Source organism: Parasteatoda tepidariorum, chromosome 5 (assembly GCF_043381705.1).
Source record: "Parasteatoda tepidariorum isolate YZ-2023 chromosome 5, CAS_Ptep_4.0, whole genome shotgun sequence".
NCBI lineage: Eukaryota > Metazoa > Arthropoda > Arachnida > Araneae > Theridiidae > Parasteatoda > Parasteatoda tepidariorum.
Genome location: NC_092208.1, coordinates 57,578,525 through 57,598,293, shown reverse-complemented (window position 1 = coordinate 57,598,293; position 19,769 = coordinate 57,578,525). Strand labels below are relative to the sequence as shown.

The 19,769-nt window shown below is 28.2% G+C and overlaps 2 protein-coding genes across 3 annotated transcripts in view; both read right to left on the bottom strand.

The window, feature by feature from the left end:
* Positions 1-18,892, bottom strand: part of LOC107445600 (LIM/homeobox protein Lhx3-like) — a 104,180-nt gene extending 85,288 nt beyond the window's left edge. The window contains exon 1 of one of the 2 annotated variants that reach the window (XM_016060032.3): positions 18,638-18,892. In XM_016060032.3, coding sequence (XP_015915518.1) covers positions 18,638-18,722 — 85 coding nt within the window. In that variant the 5' untranslated portion in view covers positions 18,723-18,892. Of the gene's footprint in view, positions 1-17,764; positions 18,373-18,637 lie in introns of those variants that run through there. The other variant, XM_016060030.3, reaches the window with a different exon arrangement.
* Positions 1-19,769, bottom strand: part of LOC107437395 (uncharacterized) — a 548,903-nt gene that overhangs the window by 264,151 nt on the left and 264,983 nt on the right. The window lies entirely within an intron of this gene.

The following is a 19,769-nucleotide window of genomic DNA, read 5'->3' as shown; positions in this document are numbered from 1 at the left end:
TATATATATACGAGCGAGCAATGTTTTTACTCAAAACCTGATCGTATTGCATACAATGTTTTAAAAAGGGGCCCGCTCATGCCTCAATTCTTCCCAAACTTACTTTTCTAAGTTGTGGCACCATGGCATTTAAAATTGTTTCGAAACGTCCTAGTTGTATGATGTATGTCTGGGCTATGATACTTATTTCACACACATAATGTATATTTCATCTGTGTAAAAGTATGAAACAAAATCTAAGGACATAAAAAGGTAAACATAATTAAAATAAATCATGGTTAAAATCCACTTAACGACTTTAATAATAAATAATAAGAAGTTATTATTAATAATAAATAAGCATTAATATTATAAATGAAATTTGAGAAAAGAAATTATTCCGTATAATTGAAGGTATTGTAAATTTGCTCTGTGTGATGGATGAGCTTGCATTTAACTTGTGATGGATGAGCTGAATGAAGCTTGATATAGTTGCTAGTATTTCATTTTCGCTATTTATTTTTGAATGATCTTTACTTTTCAGAGCAACAGCTGATAACCTACACTGTAAAAAATTTCAGATCAAATTTACCAGAAAATGTACTGGCACCCAGGTTGCCGGTACTTTTTCCCGTAAAATTCTACAGAACAAGAAATATGATATACCGTAATTTTTACTCTAATAGTCATTGTAAAATCACTTTTGTTAAATAAATATTTCTATAAAGTTTTATGGTAAAAATAGATTTTGCAGTAAAATTAATTTTATGGATGTTGCACCCATTGTAATGTTACTTTTTGCCGGTACTCAATATGGAATTTTTCACAGTCAGCCTTATGGACCAGTAAAAAGAACGAGAACTCTTCCTTTTGAATAGAAACCAATTATTATTATGGGGTTAATGAAGTCATAGATAAGTTGCAGGTGAGCCTCGTCTCATTTCGCGACACTCTATTAGGTATTCTATTTCAAAATGTAAGAAATACAAAACCATTATCTTTTCAGAGTGGATGCAAAGTGCAGTTTTTAAAATATGTTTTTCTTTGTTCGTTAAACTTTTTATTAGATCTTCATTAATATTGAGAAATTAATTAAAAAAGGTTTGCCTATTAGTTTTTTGGTAAATAACTTTGTGTCTGCTTAGGGACCGTTCGAATACTGCGTAAGCACCTAACCCGAGGGAGGTGATTGCGATTTGCTTTCTTTTAATGACAAGGGGGAGAACTGGTATGAACACTGCTTACGTATGACACCAAAGTCTCTTTGTTTTCAAAATTTTCTTAAAAATCAAAATTAAAGTGTTTATTAAAAACTCACAAGTGGCAAAATTCAAATTGCGGAATAAAAGTTGAATTCGGTGGAAGTAATGAATTTTACTGAATTTTTTTTTCCCCCGAAAAATTTAGAATTCAACAGTTTCGAACACACACACACAAGAAAAGACACAAAAAACTCTTAAAGAATTTGTATAATCAAAAGTGTAATCATTCGTAAAATCTATTTTTACCGCAAAATATTGTACCGTGATTCTTAAAGTAATATTTGTTTAATTAGAGTGATTTAAAGATTTTACGGTAATTATTACTCTAAAAATATATCATATCAGGTTTATCAAATTTTTTGCTCCGCAGCACGTTCCTGTAAAAATCGATTTTATATTAAAAAGTACCAGCACCTTGTGTACCGGTACAGTTTACCATAATTTGATCTGAAATTTCTTACAGTCTACTTTGTTTCACTCCTAGAAAATAACTTTGCAATTAATTTATAATATTTCAAAAACGTAGTTAATTTTTTCAAGAGTAGAAGTACTATTAATCGATAGAAACAATTATTTCTACGGGATACTAAACATTCAAATAATTAGCAAGTGAAAAGTATCCTAACTTATAAATATTTATTAATTCATATGACAAATAAATAAAATTACTAATTACTTAATTCCAAAACACGTACTTTTCTCGTCTGACCATGTCTATCAAATTCTTCACGTACTAGTACACTAGAGCTTCGGGTGAAATTGATGGGTCACGTGCGTCCCGCATGGAGGGTCACGTGTTACTCTAGTACGTGAGGAAAATGTCTGGATCTTGGAAAGTGCTTAACAGACTATGGCAATTGAATTTGCAGGAAAGTATATGAAAGGACTTTTCGTGAATCGTAATTTCATTGAAATGCAATGGAGTTATTACTACTAATTACACGAACGTGTAACATGCAGCGAAAAGTTTCTGTCGACACTCCTAACTGCGTCCAATTATAAATCTTACTTGTCAAAATTGTCATGTAATAGTGGTGAGCATAAAGTAATTCACAGAAAAAGTATTTTCTTTTTGTTCAATAAATTTCGTCTTTTAGGACGTTAGGAAATAATGCTGAGTAGAAACAATTATTCTCACTTGGCATTATTTAATAAGGTTTTATTAATTTCTTATTGTTTCACTGTCTTATTTTAATTTTGTTTTAAAATTATGATAACTCAACAACATTCAAACAAGGAATCTCGTTAAAAAACTTGCTACATTAAAGTCAGAGAAATCGCCAACAACATATAATTAGTGTAAATGTTTCTTATGGATTCGGAATGTAGTTTATCTTTATATATACATTTTTTTAACAATACTCGTATTTTTTTTTTATTTGATGAAAAGGAGTTGCTTTAAGCTTAAAAATGTAAAATAATTATAATATGAATGAATAAAATTGTTTGTGAATAGTATTTCTAATGAAATGCAACAGAGTTATTACTATTAATTTGAAAATTACATGCAGATCCCCAGTGTCAGAATATTTATATTTGCATGTATTAGTTTTCACAATATCATCATCTCGTCTATATTTTTGTTTTGTAAGGGAATATAGAAGAAGCGAGTTTTTTCTTTATGAATTGAAAAAATAATTAAAAACAATAGTGAGTCTTTAGAATTTATGAATGGGGAGCAAAAGAGGTGAAAAGGGGGGAAAATTAAATATTTCTGCATAGTAAGTGAGGTATTGCGTCAATAGATATAAGTACAATATTGTACTTCAAATGCAGAAAAAACTATTATGCATTTTAGTTTAGTTGTCCAAGTGACTATATTTTGTCTAATTAGATTTAAAAAAGAAAAAAAAACAGAGAACAATACCTGGTTTGTCAATATAACAATAATAATAATCACTTGTAATACGGTAAAAGTACAAAATTGTTCTTTTTATATATTAAACCTTAATGACTTAATTATAATTCCCATGAATTACAGCTAATTTTTCTAGACTCTTCATCATAATAAAAAAATTACAAAAGAAAAAATACCGCACTTGATTAAATATCAATTTTTAAGTTTTTATCAATTTTTATCCTCTCTTATCTCTCCCTCCTCAGTTGCGAGTCTAAATTGTCTGCGATAATTTTTATTATTCGGTAAATATTAAAATTTCTATCTATTTTTCATTCAAGTGTGGATCCATTTTTAATTGATATCTCAATCATACAGTGTTTTCTTGTCTAAGTAAGATCATAGAAGCATAAAATGCATATTTGCAGCAGCTTAAAGTCCCTAATCTCTATGAATAAGCATTTACAAATAAAATAACAAACAAAAAAACAAATCTTAAGACTAAAGTCAAAACGCATAAAATGTAGTCAATTATCTCTATGAATAAGCGCTTACAAATAAAATAACAAAGAAGCAAATCTTAAAGCAAAAGTCAAAACGTATAAAATGTGTTTATTTACACAAGTCGCACGGAATTTCTCGTCACGATTTACGTAACTGGGAAGTTTAAACACTTGACATCAGAGACAGGATGATAAATATAGGAATTATGAGCTAAAAGCCTTTGAGCTTTTAAATGCAAATGCTCTAGCGTGTGAGCATGAATACATTAGTTTGAGTAATCGAAGCAACATCAGATTGAAAGGGTATTTAGTGTGTTTGTTTTCTCAGCTACAATATGCATAAATTGTGTCTATTGCTCGTGTGATTCATTGAAGGAAAATAAATAAACACAAAAGACGCATTCAAAAAGCTACTTGAACGAGCACTTTAGAGGGAAAGTAAATGTTACTAAAAACATTGTTAAACTAAGAAGCACTGATATTTATATAGGAGCTTTTAAAAATTTAGAAATAGATTTTATTGTAGAGAAATGGATAAGCATTGTTATTTATTTTAGATAGCATTACAAGTTTGTATTAAAATAAGAGGATTTCTAGTTATTCTAAATTCAGTGCATCAGTAAATGGCAATTAGTAGTTTTTTCTAGGAAATAAATAAATAATTCATTTTGAGTTTTTACATCATTAAAATTACTGTTTCATTTGAAAATTTAGTTCAAAATATATCTTTGACAATAAATAAATAAAAGTGAATTGAGTTTCAACCACCTTGTACATTTTTTGCCGCTTGCGGCATTCCTATAAACGTCATAAAATATATTTTAAATTACAACAATTTTGATTTAAATTCGAACCAAAAACTTGCAAAAGGAGCATGCCTTTTTATAAAAAAATTATTTATACATACTTAATTATTATTAATTTTTTTAAATGATACTTATAAGTAAGAATACAGTTTTTCATGTGTTCTGAAGTTCAAACTCAATCGTCAAAGGAATGTAAAAGCAGAAGAATGTTAAACACGCTTTTTATATTATTATTGTTTATGCACATTTTACATACTTCACATCATACTCTACCCCCCAAAATACCGTACTCCCCCCCCAAAAAAAACTGTATTTAGACTACTTGATTATATTTCAAAAATTATAAACAAAAGATCACATTATAAATGATCGCAGTATGGGAATGACATTTTGACTGACCAATGCAATTTGTAAATTAATTTTTCTTTCTTTCTTTTTTTAAAAATTTAATTTAACTTCTATATAGTTCCTTTCGCCTTTTTTCAATTATTTTGAAACATTATTTTTTGAATAATTTACACATTTTTAGCATCATCTACAGGGATAAAAAAATTACAGGAGTTCCGAAATATCACTCTGAAAGTCTTTCCAAAAGTATTAAAATATTAATCGCTTATTTTTATCACTTTAAAGTTTTTGAGAAAGACAGCAATTAGCTGTAAATATTACAGTTCTGTATTTCTAGAAATGAAATAAAGCAAGATCTTTTTTCCCCCGCCTTATTAAAAGGCACTGGATTGCATAATGGCAATTTATTGTTAAAAGTCCCTTTAAAATGTATAATATCGGGAAAGAAAAGTTGAAAAAAATTTTTAGTATTATAATTCTGTATTGGTACCAATGTTATAAAGAAACACCTTTATTTTCGACTTTTTTTTCATAAAGATATCGAATTGTTAAATTGTACTTTATCGAATAAAGTTGCTTAAAAAAAATAAAAAAAACCGTAAAAAACTGAAATATAAAGCTTAACTTAAAATTCAAGATGACGAAGAAGGATCTATAGAAAGAAGTTTTGAAAATAGTGAACTAATCTGAAATTATTTTAAACTTAATTTGTAACTTTTATATTTGAATATAATAAATCAAATCAGCATATTTTTTGGCTTATGAGATGATTCTAGACTCTAAAGCGTACGTAAAATCCTCAAAATTTTAAATTTAATTTTATTTTAAAAGAAACACAGTTGAAATAGAAATTAGTTTCAAACAAAGAATCATAAATAAATTATGAATATGTTTGATTTGATTGAAAAATAATCTTATTGAAAAAAAGGAAGCTCAAAATGTAAATTAATTTATAAAGAAGATGCAAAAAAAAAAACTTTTCTTTTTCCGCGTGTTTATGGAATTTCCATAACCAAAGAATAAAAAACATTATTTTTTTTTATGAGTGATTTTGAAGCAGAAATTTTTTTTTTTTTTGAAATTCAGGCTATACCGTAAAAAATTCAAGATAAAATTCCGGTAAAAAGCTCTAGACATTCAGTAGTAACATTCGCGAAGTCTATTTTTACCGTAAAATTTAAAGGAATAAAAATCTGATACACCATAATTCTTACTGTAATATTTACTGCAAATCATGGAACCACTGTAAATAAATTAATATTACTGTAAAAATTACTGCATAAAATTTTACTGCTAGAAGTTATATAATTGTAAAAATTACTATTTATCAGATTTTGTGTTCTATAAAACTCTACGATAAAGATATATTTTACAGTAAAATACATCGACACTCAGGATACTAATACTTTTCACACTAATTTTATCCTAAATTTTTTGCAGCGTTTTCTTTAACTTACTTCATATCCAGGTCTCCCCATTTTTAAAGCTACGAAACATAAATGCTTATTAATGAAGAACGTTAAAAAAAATTCTATTAATTATTTTTTCATCAGGTGACATTGCTAACTATTTCAGCAATTTAACAAAATCTGATGTTATATTAACCGTAAAATCTACATTTGAACCCAAAAACTGCCCACTTCGTTGAATGTCTTTTAAAACTTAAAATATAGCATTCAGCAGTAAAAGATATCATATTCCAGTAAATGTCTTCGAAAACAAATTCGGTGAAATGCTATGAACATTTCGTTAGGCAGTGATTGTTGAAAATGTAGTCTATTTATCGAAATTTTCTTATGTTGAACACTAATTGTTACAGACACCTTTGGCTGGACTTGGGTGATCGAATATATCATATCTAAATAATCAATCAAATAATTCAGAATTATTTGTGGACTAGGAAATCTTGATACACATTAAATAAAAACATTTGATAACATTATAACGTCAGTTATAAATATAAACGAATTTTTAAAGTAACCAAAGGATAATAAATCGTAGAAATAAGATTGCACTCATTAGAATTAATACCAGTTTTTATAAATGTATTAAAAGGTTTCTTTAATTATCCCCTTCCCTGTATTACATGAACTTATTTCACAGGCTCAATATACATTGAATTTTTTCTTATCACCCTTGTTTGTGTACATTCTATTTTTCTTTTCTAAGCATTTTTGGGTCCCCCCCCCTTTTTTTGGGATTATAAAGCCAAAATAGTATAATAAAACTAAAGGATAATAAATTGTAGTAATAAAATTAAAGGGATTAATTATTTCAATTGCACTCATTAGAATTAATGTCTGTTATAAGGTTTTGTTACCCATCCCCTTCCTATATTACATTGACTTATTACATAGATTCAATATACATTTAATTGTTTCTTATCACCCTTGTTTATGTGCATTCTATTTTTCCTTTCTGAGTATTTTAGGGTTCCTTTTCTTAAAAAAAAAAAAATAGGAAATAGAAAATATTTAAACTTAGGAAATACAAAATAAAATAAAATCATTTTCTATTTTAATTTCTTGAAAAAGATAATTATAATAGATATACTTTTTTTTAAATAATAATTTCAAAACAGCAAATAATAGAATTCGAAAATCCCCTGTAAAACTGTTTCACCTCATTGTAATTTAAGCGGCAATGAAGACCAAATCGAGGAAACATCTCTATGAATGGATTACAAGTAGCTTCCTCGAAATTATTTTCCCGTCTTATTTTTTGAAAGGCAGTNAAATCTTGATGCACATTAAATAAAAATATTTGATAACATTATAACGTCAGTTATAAATATAAACGAATTTTTAAAGTAACCAAGGGATAATAAATCGTAGAAATAAGATTGCACTCATTAGAATTAATACCAGTTTTAATAAATGTATTAAAAGGTTTCTTTAATTATCCCCTTCCCTGTATTACATGAACTTATTTCACAGGCCCAAAATACATTGAATTTTTTCTTATCACCCTTGTTTGTGTACATTCTATTTTTCTTTTCTGAGCATTTTGGGGTTCCCCCCCCCTTTTTTTTTTTTAGGATAATAAAGCTAAAATAACATAATAAAACTAAAGGATAATAAATTGTAGAAATAAAATTAAAGGGATTAATTATTTCAATTGTACTCTTTAGAATTAATGTCTGTTTCAAAAAATGCATTATAAGGTTTCGTTACCAATCCTCTTCCTATATTACATTGACTTATTACATAGATTCAATATACATTGAATTGTTTCTTATCACCCTTGTTTTTGTGCATTCTATTTTTCCTTTCTGAGTATTTTTGGGTTCCTTTCTTTAAAAAAAAGAAGAGGAAATAGAAAATATTTAAACTTAGGAAATACGAAATAAAATAAAATCATTTTCGAATTTAATTTCTTAAAAAAGATAATTATAATAGATATATTTTTTTTTAAATAATAATTTCAAAACAGCAAAAAATAGAATTCAAAAATCCCCTGTAAAACTGTTTCACCTCATTGTAATTTAAGCGGCAGTGAAGACCAAATCGAGGAAACATCTCTATGAATGGATTACAAGTAGCTTCCTCGAAATTATTTTCCCGTCTTATTTTTTGAAAGGCAGTGAAATTACAGGTTTTAAAAAGAAAAAAAAAGTAGAGAATTTTTGAAAAGAAGAAAAAAAAAATTTTTGAGAATTTTTGAAAAGAAAAAAAAAATTATAAATGATAAATATTAGAAATAAAAAATGACTCCGAAACTGAAATATTTCTAAAATTACGTATTGAATTTTTTTTCGTTCCTTAAGTATTAAACATCTTCAGGTAAACAGTTACTCTATTGTAGTACTTATTTTTGAATGTAATTGCCCATTATATTTATTTTTCACATGCTTGAAAATTTATTGTAAGCTTTTTAAACTGAAATAAGTCACTTTCCCTCTATAAATATCACAACCATGTTGATTGGGTTATAACTTTCTCCTTTACCCGGAAATACGAACAAGAAAACTCATCAAAACTTTCGGCATCTTACAGAATAAAAGTTGTTTCCTCTTCTATCCGCAGATGAAATTTGTCTCTCTTTTGGGGAATAACATTGAGTAGAATTGTTTAGTTCTCAAATTGAAGGAAAAGAAACTTTTTGAAACTTTTAAACACAAAAAATAAACTTTTCAGACATAGTCTGATAACACGAAAAATAATTTCTTTTACTTTCCTCTAAAACATTTAACTGCAAATTCATTTTATTTTCATTTTATAACCATCTTTGAACAGCTGACCCAGTTTTGATTTTGCGGCTACTGATGTTCAACGCAGTAACCTTGTAATTTTGAACCCAATCCAGTAGATAAAGGAACTCCTGGATCAAGTAATGGGAGAAATTTGCCCTTGTGGTAGCACTTTTCGAAGGAACTTTCACGTTACGAGGAGAGGGAAATCACGAAAACCTCTCATGTTTAATCTGACGGGAAGAGAATTCTAACCCATGGTCCGTCTACCACTAAGGATATTTTACGCCAGCACTGTGGTCTGTACGAGCCGGGTGGTGAATTCATATCGACCAGCCATCGCTGGGATTCGAACCCGGCTCAATTCATTGGAAGGTAGCGCTCTAACCCCTGAGCCACCACGGCTCTCATTGAATTCATTTCTTATGATTATCACTTTAGATGGTCTGAAAACATTAAAAATAAACTTAGATAATTATTTGATTGGGTATGTATTCTACAGCTGTCGCTTACGAACTCTCAAAAATTAAATAGGAATTCATTTCGCATTTTGCCTGGAGTAAAAATGACTTTAATAACTGCTATTATTCAACGACTTTATAATCTATTATTGGCAGGGAAAAAATGATTGTAGTATTGACGCACAAAACATGCTTTCACACCTGTTTCCAAACATGCTTTCACACATGCTGTACCTGTTTCATTGTTTAACTTCCATAAGCATTTAAAAATTCATTCCATTATATCGATTTACAAACTCTAAAAATGAATACAATCATTTTAAAGAATAAAGAAAATTTAAATAATGCAGTTACGCGTGTTGTATAAATCTGCAACTATAGTTAAATTATTGCATTTTATTTCAATATTTTATTTTTTAAAACAGATTTTAAATTTATTTTAATTTTAAAGTAGTTAATTAAATGCTAATTAAATAATTTTAATTTAACTTTTAAGAAAAATTGAAATTATTGTAGTTAGATTAAATGCGTCGGTGTATGTCTTTTACCTTAAGGCATAATTGCGAAGTGTTGATAAATGCCGATTGTTTGTTAACTTACTCCGTATAAAGAATAGATATCCAGCTTGTAAATATGATAAATATTGTCTATCATTTGTATTTTAGTTATCTTAAGAATCATAATAAAGGTAATTAAGTTACATTCAATTTAATGAAAACACTTTTTCCAGTCTTATTAAAGTTCGAAACTGTGTAAGGTACATTTCAATTGTTTCTTACAGTAAAAATTAAAAAGGAATTAAGCTAAATTGCTTTTTTAAAATTTACTTTCAATTTTTATATGCTTAAAATGCGTGCCGACTACACATTTTTAATGCTAAAAAACATTATTTCCATGGAGCAGTTTGTTTTCAATGACTTTTTTAATTTCCACTTTCGTTTGCGTGTTGAATAGCTCATTATCCAAATAAAATTTACAATTCACCTGAAATATGTTCACCTATTGAGATGGAAACTAGGCCTTTAATTAAACTGTTCTTATTTCAGCATAATTTTCTAAACTTTAAAAACCATCTAAAACCTCTAAATACCATCCTAAACCATTGAAACTATCTTAAATCTTTTCAACAACTCTTCAAGGTGTTCCGTAATCATCGACTTCAATGTATATTTTTTAGAATCCTTGTCGAATTCGAAGGCATATGCATTGATCGTCAATAATATTTGAAGGAAGAAGAAACGAAAACTCTATCAAATCTGTCAAAACACAAGTGAGATGGAGGCGAAAAATGTCAAAGCCAGTTTTATTGCTTGAGGAAACTTTCAGGTGTTTTAAATAACCACCTTTCAAATAATCTGTTTTCTTCAGCAATCAAACTGGTTGCTATCGTCTTCTCTACCGCTTTAGTCTCGTCTTTCTGAGCATTGATTGAGTAGATTTTGACATCATTTTTGTTTTTTCTCTGTTTAAATATTAACTTTTCAGTTTCTTTTTTTAACAAATATTTTAAATATATTTATTAAAAACGATGACATTTGAACAACTTGTATTTTTTAAACTATTTAAAACCCTAGTATAAATATCATCTCTGCACTATATAATTTAAAATTCTAATTATTCTAAACAAAAATTCAAGGGCTTTGGAAAGATATTCATTCGTACAGCATTTTTACAAAAGAAAAGGAGAAATAAAATTCATAAAAGGAATAAAATGCCTTTAAAAGTAGAAAGTTGGAAATAAAAGTAGCGAAATAAAACACTAGAAGGAGATTGATGAATTGAAGTGTTATTTAAAAATTGAAAGAAAATGGGATGTATATATATTTTTAACAACACTCTATGTATCTGTTTTATATCAGAAGTTAGATATTGAAATCTTTAAAAAATGAATTTTCATCATGAACAAGAATCTGGAGGAATCAGAAATGAATCCTCATTGAGATGTAAAGGAAAGTTTCCAGAAGAAATCTTTTTTCAACACTAATAAATTCAAGTTTTTTTTCCAACTAGATTAATCTACTCTCAAAAATTTTTGCATTTCTTTGTTTGTAGACTTCGTGTTTGAAAGCTATTCGTATATAAAACAGGATTTCTGTAATATATTTTTATTCTGTGATGTATTCTTCGGATCGATTAATTGTAGATTTTGGAAAATAATGAACACAAAGAAAAAAAAATATTGGTAAAAATACCGTACTGTATGGTAATGACATTTTTGGCAAACAAAAAGCATAATTCTGGTGATAGAATCAAAATATAGGGTGCTTAAGCCTGGTAGTTTTTTAAATCCATATAGAAACGATTTATCGGAAATTCAGGCTTTCAAAATTATAGTTCTTATTACAACACATCTAGTAAGAATTCATTACTGAAAAGTAAATTTAACCAAATAAGTGATTTTGATACTATGCTCTTAGGTATCATGACAAGAGTTTCAAATTTTTTAAAATTTTATCAGATAATATGAAAATATATTTTATTGTTAATTTTACGATAATAATAACCAAAACACGTCGGTAAAAATTACTGAGCTTTTTAGAGTCCAATATAGCCAGATACAACGCTTAATTTTGTACATTTGCTGGTAGTTTTGACCATAAATTTTTTTAAACAGTGTATAATCCAATTGCAAAACATAACAGTTATTTTTTCACTTATTCCGACTTAAATACAATGTCGTAGTTGAATATGATCGCATCTGTACCTATAAGTTTTGATTTCAATAAACAGCTGATTATACTAACCAAATATTTGCATTATATAGTATTTTCTAAGTATAAATATACAATCGATTCATTAAATTTAAATAAATTTGTAAAGCCAATTATATATATTAATTAGCTGGCCAGACGGTCGAGCGGTTAGCGTGCCTGACTGCTAAGTTAATGGCTACAGGTTCGAATTCCGCCCAGTACATGGATGTTTCTCTGTGTTCTATATATTGTGATGTGTGAATGTGGTCTACCATATGAACTGACTAATTCCACTTATTAGGGATTAAACATTGTATAATATATTTTTTTACTTGGAACCTTGACTGAATCCCAGTAAATTTCGCTAATACATAATATATTTTCCGCATACACTTTATGAATTATGTATTATTGACAATATTTTTATTATGTACTATTAACAATGTATTATTCCATTATGTATTATTGACAAATAAATTTTTTATGCACAATACATTTAAAAAGATCATAAAACTCATTTAAAAACCGAAATAAGTTATTTCAAAACTATTTTGTCAATGAAAATAAGCGCATGTTTAACAACTTATAATTAAATGAAAATTAACAATGAAGAATAAATATTTTCTAAAGCTCACACACTATGACATATTTAATGAGCCTAAGCTGGAATACTTTCCAACACTAGCAAAACTTTCAGACCAATATTATTTCTACCAATATTATTTCTACTAATGGTTCAGACAGAACTTTAAAAAATAGTAAACCATGGAAATAAAAATTTAATAACAATATTATTTCCACTAATATTCTTTCTACCAATATTATTTCTACTAATATTTCTACTAATATTATTTTTACTAATATTATTTCTATGTTACAAAAGTTATGAAAGTTTTGTTCCTTTTATTTTGCACCTCGGGGTATGCTTATTGAAATTAAAATAGCATAATTGCATAATTCAAAGTTAATACTTATGTCATTGATTTTAAAATGAGTTTCCCTTAGAGGGAAGTAAAAAAAATTACAATTTCATTTTAGTTTTCCACGTAAACTAATAATGGATATCAGGTAGTAATCATTTTTTACTGATAGTATTTAAAACTGTGTTTAATCAGCGTTATTTAGGTACATTAATAATTTTTGCTTGCATTGCTCTCACAGAATTTATGAAAGAATTACTTGATAATTGCTAGTTGCCTTCAACCAGTCAATCTCAGTTGCTGTGAATGGACTAGTGAACTAAACATATAAACATTATCCTAGCATTTAGTAAATCGTTAAAAAAAATTTTTTAAACAAAGTTCTTCTACCTCACATTTAGTAAAAAATACAAAATTGAAAATTAAATTCAACCGAATAAATCGTTTTTATGCCATGCTCTAAGGTTATCACGCTGAAATAACTAAAATTTTCACATTTACTAAATTTCCTCGCAAGTTATAAAACCATACATTATTGTTGTAATTTTATCAAAGTCATTACTAATGAGCTTCGGTAAATACCAATGAGCTTTTTTGGTGTTCCCATAGATCCAGAAATACAATGTATTTAAGCATATTCTGTGATCATTATCTTACTATTAATACTCTAGCACATTAGATTAATATACTGCGTTAAAGATTTTTATGAAAATATATTTAGTGTTTTAATGCATGTCCAAAAAAATTATTTATAAAACCCCTCTCGTACTTTAACAAAAAATAAATAATAATAATAAATAATAATAATAAATAAATAAAGTAAAGCAAAAGAATAAAAAAAAGAAAGTATTTTAAACTTATTTATTCATCCTTAAAATGATTTTTTCAATATTTAAATGTTTTGTTTCCTTTTTTTTTTTTTTTTTTTTTTTTTTTTTTTTTTTTTTTTTTNTTTTTTTTTTTTTTTTTTTTTTTGTTAGAAAATATTTCTGTTACGAAATTGCCGTTTGTTACATGTGAAACTTAGCATTTTAACAAAAAGTGTTACTCAAGCCACCACGATAATTCCTTTTCATTCATTAATTATTTATGATAATTTGTTGCCTTAAAATACAATATAAAATTTTTGCAATGTCAATTTTCATTTGAATCGAACAGTATATTGCATAAGTTGTGGATATTTAGTACAAGTAACATAACTACTAATAGAATTTAGCATTAACTCCTATAAACATTATTTAATATTCCCACTTTCTGAGAAGTGCCCTAATGAAATTCAAAGAAGCAAAAAAATATTAGTCCTCACTTGTTTAAATTTTTATAATACGAAAAAGGGGAATTAGAAATATCACTTTCTCAGAATAACCTTTGAAAGGAAGGTAGAACTTTTCCCTGTATTAAATTAAAGATTAAATGTTTTTTTTTCTTCTTTTTTGAGAAAACATTTATTCTCAAATTCCTATGAAATTATCTCTCAAACACCGACAAGGCTGAAGAAAACTTCCTGTTTATATCCAAGGACAAACGGACTTTTCCAGCTGTCTACTTTATGAATGAAAATGATATTTAATGACATTTCATGCCACCCTCCCCCTTCACACAGATTGGTTTAACACATTTTACTCTTCCATCTATTAGCTTTAATGACAAAAATTACAAGCACAGTGGTGAAATTGTAACGCAGCATAAAGAATTTTCTTCAGAAGAACATACTCTCACTTATATGGAATAGTGAATCATCAGTTTCTTTAGTCATAGTGAAATAAATTTTCTGTTCTCGCTTAGAAAAGAAATAATTAAAAAAATAATAATAATAATAAATAAGATATGAAGTTCTAGGTTAAAGACCTGTTTACATTACTTCAAAACATTATTCCCTTATACAATTTGAGGGGGAATCGAAAATTATTTCACGGTAAAATAATTTCTCGTAAACAAAGCTGAAGTGCCTTTAAAAACTTATACAATATTACTATTTCTTGTGGAACTTTAAGTTACAAAATTTTATAACCATAGGTTATACAAAATTTTATAACCTAAGATTGAGATTCTGTGTACCCGTGCAATTTTGGTGGTTGCATATCATATGCATTAGCTTACATCTAGGATTACCTAATCAAAAGAGGATTACCTTTTATATAATATAAAATCAAAATTGAAAGCAATACTTAGTAAGGGGTTAAAACTTTTTTTAAATTTTTAATACTACTAAACTATTACATTTAAACAATGGTATTAAAGTTATGTCATTTCATTTAATTACGAAAAAGAATATAATTCTGAGAATAATATTAGGAATTCTCTTTTGAGAAAAATTTAAAACCTTCATAATTATTTCTACTTTTGTGACTTAATACTTGTTTTCCGTGAAAATCTTTAGATAATATATAATATATATTATCAATTAAAATTACTTAGTATATTATTAATGAACTATTAAATTTGCACTTCATCATTTAGTTCTTTTTCTGGAACGTTAAAAAAAAAGGTCTAATTTTTACTTTTCCCACACCCGTCAGTCTGCGTTACGCAGAAACTGTTGCTATTCATGAATAAATAATGTAACAGAATTATTTTAGAGATAAACTTTTTGAAGTAATTTCGAAAAAATATAGAAATTTTCTATTTATTTTGATCTCAACAAAATTCTATTGACAGTGCTAAAGTTGAAAAAATCTATTGGAGGAAATTTCACTTTAAAATTTAATATCTTCAACCGCAGTCAAATTTATTTTTGCTAAGAAACTTACCCCTTTCACTATATCGTAATTAAAGGCCACTTCCACTAACAAAGTAATGTGCTTTTTTTTCCAATGAAAAATACCATGAAACGGATACAAATTCAGTTAAGACAACAATAAAATTCTTTTAATATAAGGGGAAAAAAAGAAAGAAAACGAAAAATTATTTATTTTACCTAGTTATAACTAAAAGCTATTATAAACGAGTTTAAAATGCAATACATAATAAGTTTCTTATTATTAGCGTTTTCTTTTTCTCTTCCTCATAAAAAAGTTTCTCTCAAAAGTTTGCGAAACTTATTTGCATGTAAAATATAATATTTAAGACTAGTTTCTTCTATAATGTGGCATAAAACTTTATTTTCTAAATTTCTTATTTATTTCTCCCTTGTTTATTTTCAATTAAAACTGTCTTATACATTACAGAAATTAAATATTTAGCAGATAACTTAAAGTTTTAATAAGTTTTTAGCGGGTCATTCAACTTCTAAGGTGATATATTCAGATATAATTAAAAAATAATTTTTTCGTTTTACTTTTTTGTTCCCTTCAAAATACTAATCTTTTAAAATCTGAACAATTCAGAAAAATTATGAAATTTACGCATAATATCAAGAAAAATATATACATTATTTAAAATTCCATGTAATTTCTTTCAGCGATGAGTACATTCAATGAGTTTCAGCGATCAGTACATGAGTAGTCACGAAAAATAAGGACATATAATAGGAAGAAATTTTTCAAAAGTCACTTAAATTTTTTTTATCACAATCGGCAAATAAAATATAAATTTAAAATAATAAATAGCAACTTTCTCTATAATTGTTACCACCTATTAAAATAAAATGAGCTTTTAATTAATTTAATAATCAGAAAAAATAATCATCATTCAAGATAAATATAAATTGAGAGTAGAAATTTATTATTGTAATTTAATAGAGATTGTGAAAACTTTTATTCAGAGGTAATAGTTTTGAAAATAAAAAATAGATAATATAAATTTTTTAATTATTTATTTCTTTATATTGAACATTTTCGAAGAAATCAATCTTTGAAAAAAGCAGCATTAACTTATTGATAAATAATAAAATTAACAAAAAATAAATTTAACAAAAACCGTAACGATGAAAACATAATTAATAAGGTATATAATGAACAAGCATAATGAACAAATGAAAAATTTGCATAATGAGCAAGCAACAAGAAAAAAACAGCGAAATAAATTGCTTCGCCAAGTAATTTTTTAAGAAAATTAGAATAAAAATAGTTTTAAAATCCATTTAAAGAGTAGTTAAAAACTCTCTTTCAAATACCGAAATAGGCTAACTATATGGAAATATTCATTAAAAAAAAGAAATATACATAAAAAAAGCAATAATTTGAAATGTTAATGAAGAAGAAGAAAAAACGAACGTAGTCTGAATTAATTTATTTTTTAGAAAAATTAAATTACATATCATAATTATAAAATTCGTGAATTTAGAATTAACTATTGGGAAAATGGAGGGAAAATCACAATTAAAAATTTCTGCAAAAGTACTGTCTTAAGAAAGTCTCTAATCAAAGTTTAAAAATTTAATAATCATATAGTAGTAAAATATGCATATAAATTACAGTTTGAAATTTATATTAAATATTAATGTAATTACTTGCTGATTTTTAGTTTATTGAAAAGTATTGTTAAGTTATTTATTCTATTTTACAAAGGTAGTCATAAGTAACATTGTAATGATATGGAGACATTCAATTTTCCAAACAAATCAATTGAAACTTACCTCACATTCTATACGTCTATAATTCTCATTCCTTTTTTTTTTTTAAATAAAAAAAAAAAAACTACAGGAAACAATGCACATAATCCGGAAAAAAAAAATCAACACACCTGGCGATAAATCAGCATGAAAGAAAATTTAAGAATTAAAAAGAAATTTTTCAAAACTAGGAAATAAACCGTGGCAAGGATTGCTTCCCTTTTGTATAATCCCAATTCCTTTTTGTTTTTCTTGATTGGAATGTATTACTTACTTAATATTGCTATAAAGATTCTCTGCAGAACGTGATGCAGCCACTGATTTTTGACGTAAGCGCGTGTATTCATGCAAGTACTTCGTAGGAGGAAGTTTATTATTGCGAATAAAAGTTCAGGCACATTTAGCATCGTAGTGTTTGCAACACTGGATGATGTTCGATAGCATAATTCTTTTTTATAGTTTAAGAACGATGTTAGTGTTTAAGTGCAAAAACTTGTGGTTAAGAAGATAGTAGATTTGAACGGATGGACGAAAAAGTTGCGTTGTGGACAACAGAAGAGTCTCGGAGACACTTTCTATCTTTGCGGCATCTCGAGCATATTTGATGTCCTAGTCCAATCGGATACCAGGACTGAAGATTAAAATAGGAGAAGGGGGGTGGGAGTAACAACAAATAAACAAGCTAACGACAACGACGAACTCCAAAGGAAAACCAGTTTAGCCAAGAGTCATGCAGTTTTAATTCTGAAATATCGATGAAAGCGAGAAGCTGGAACGATAATTGCTGGCCATGTTGAAACAATCGCACACACTCAATCATTTCAAAGGGAAAAGCGGTGGTTCGCCTTGTGTGTGTACCCGGGCCTTGCTACCCACCCCCGTTGTTTGGTCTCCTTTCCAATAGATCGCTAATTTGATCAAGTCTCACAGTAATAAGCAACTTCAATTTGGCTAAGTGCATGCAAGGATACAACGAACGGTTAAACGGGGGATGGAGGTAGAGGGGGTAGACGAGTGGGTGGGGGGAGAGGGAAAGAATCCTTGCCACAGCGGAGAGTCTAAAGTTAATTACGGCTTGCCGGATTGAAGCAGAAGAAAAAACGTTTTACAACCGGACTGGATGGTTAGTAGAAATGCGAAAGCAAACCTTCTAGAGCCTTGTTTCGGGCCAGCAGGGCTAGCAGGAGGTCCGCGTTGGGTGGATTTCCGTCCGCGCTGACCATGGTGGACATGCCCGCTGGCCACGCGTTCCTTCCGATGGTGATGATGATGGTAGTTGGTGGTCACCGTCCAAAAATACAACAACCGACCTCCACCACGAACTGGAGCGGACGCGCTTTAATTTGGGTAAGTGCGCTTTGCTGGCGCTCTCGCCAATAAAAAGGGATGTGTCACCAGCCGGTTGAGGGACACTTCTTCAAAAATTTTTCCGCTTGGGTGGGGGGGAGGGGTGCTCTGGTTAGGGGGGACGGCGCGCGCTGGCTTTCTCTCCACGCCCTGATTACTTATGCAGAGGATGGCCACGCCCACCTACAAAAGCTGCAGCCAGTGGCGAGGCGCCGTTTACCTGTCAACGCCTGCACCTGAGACGCATATGGCGGACGCCTTGTTTCAGATTTATTTTCCACTAAAGTGATGGAATCGTCTGCCGAGATATTCGCATTGGAAAGTGATGTGAACCTAGCTCAGATTGTTTTCAGGAACGTTTCGGAATATCTTTTACACACGGAATAAAATTTTGGAAATATAGATTGGTGTCTAACTTTTTGTCAACAAGCCATTGCTCCTAAAATTATATATAGAGATATATAGTTTCATGTCTTCAGTAATATCAAAGCATTTTCTTGTGTATTCTCAATTCAGAATGTTTCTGTTCAACATTTTTTTTTATTTAAATTGACTTTTGTTTTAAGCGTCAATTGCTGTTATTATTTGAAATAAGATTTTTATTGTAATTTTGATACTTTTTATTACTATCAAAGCGATTTTTTTTTTGTAATTAAAGTAAAATGTTAAAAAAAAAAAGCATAGTAATATGCTGGTCATGCTCATTTTTCACGGTTTGTGTACGTAACATGTGGTTTAAAACAAAATAAGTATTGTAAATCTACTATTCTCCCCCGTTTTGTTGGATGAGATTTAGGACGTCGAAGAATTTAATAAAAGACGAGCACATTTTTACTGTTGTACTGGAAATCTAACTAACCAACAGACTTGTGAGTCTGTAACTGTCTTTGTAACTTGCACATCACATGTTTGCATCAAACAACTTTTTTTAT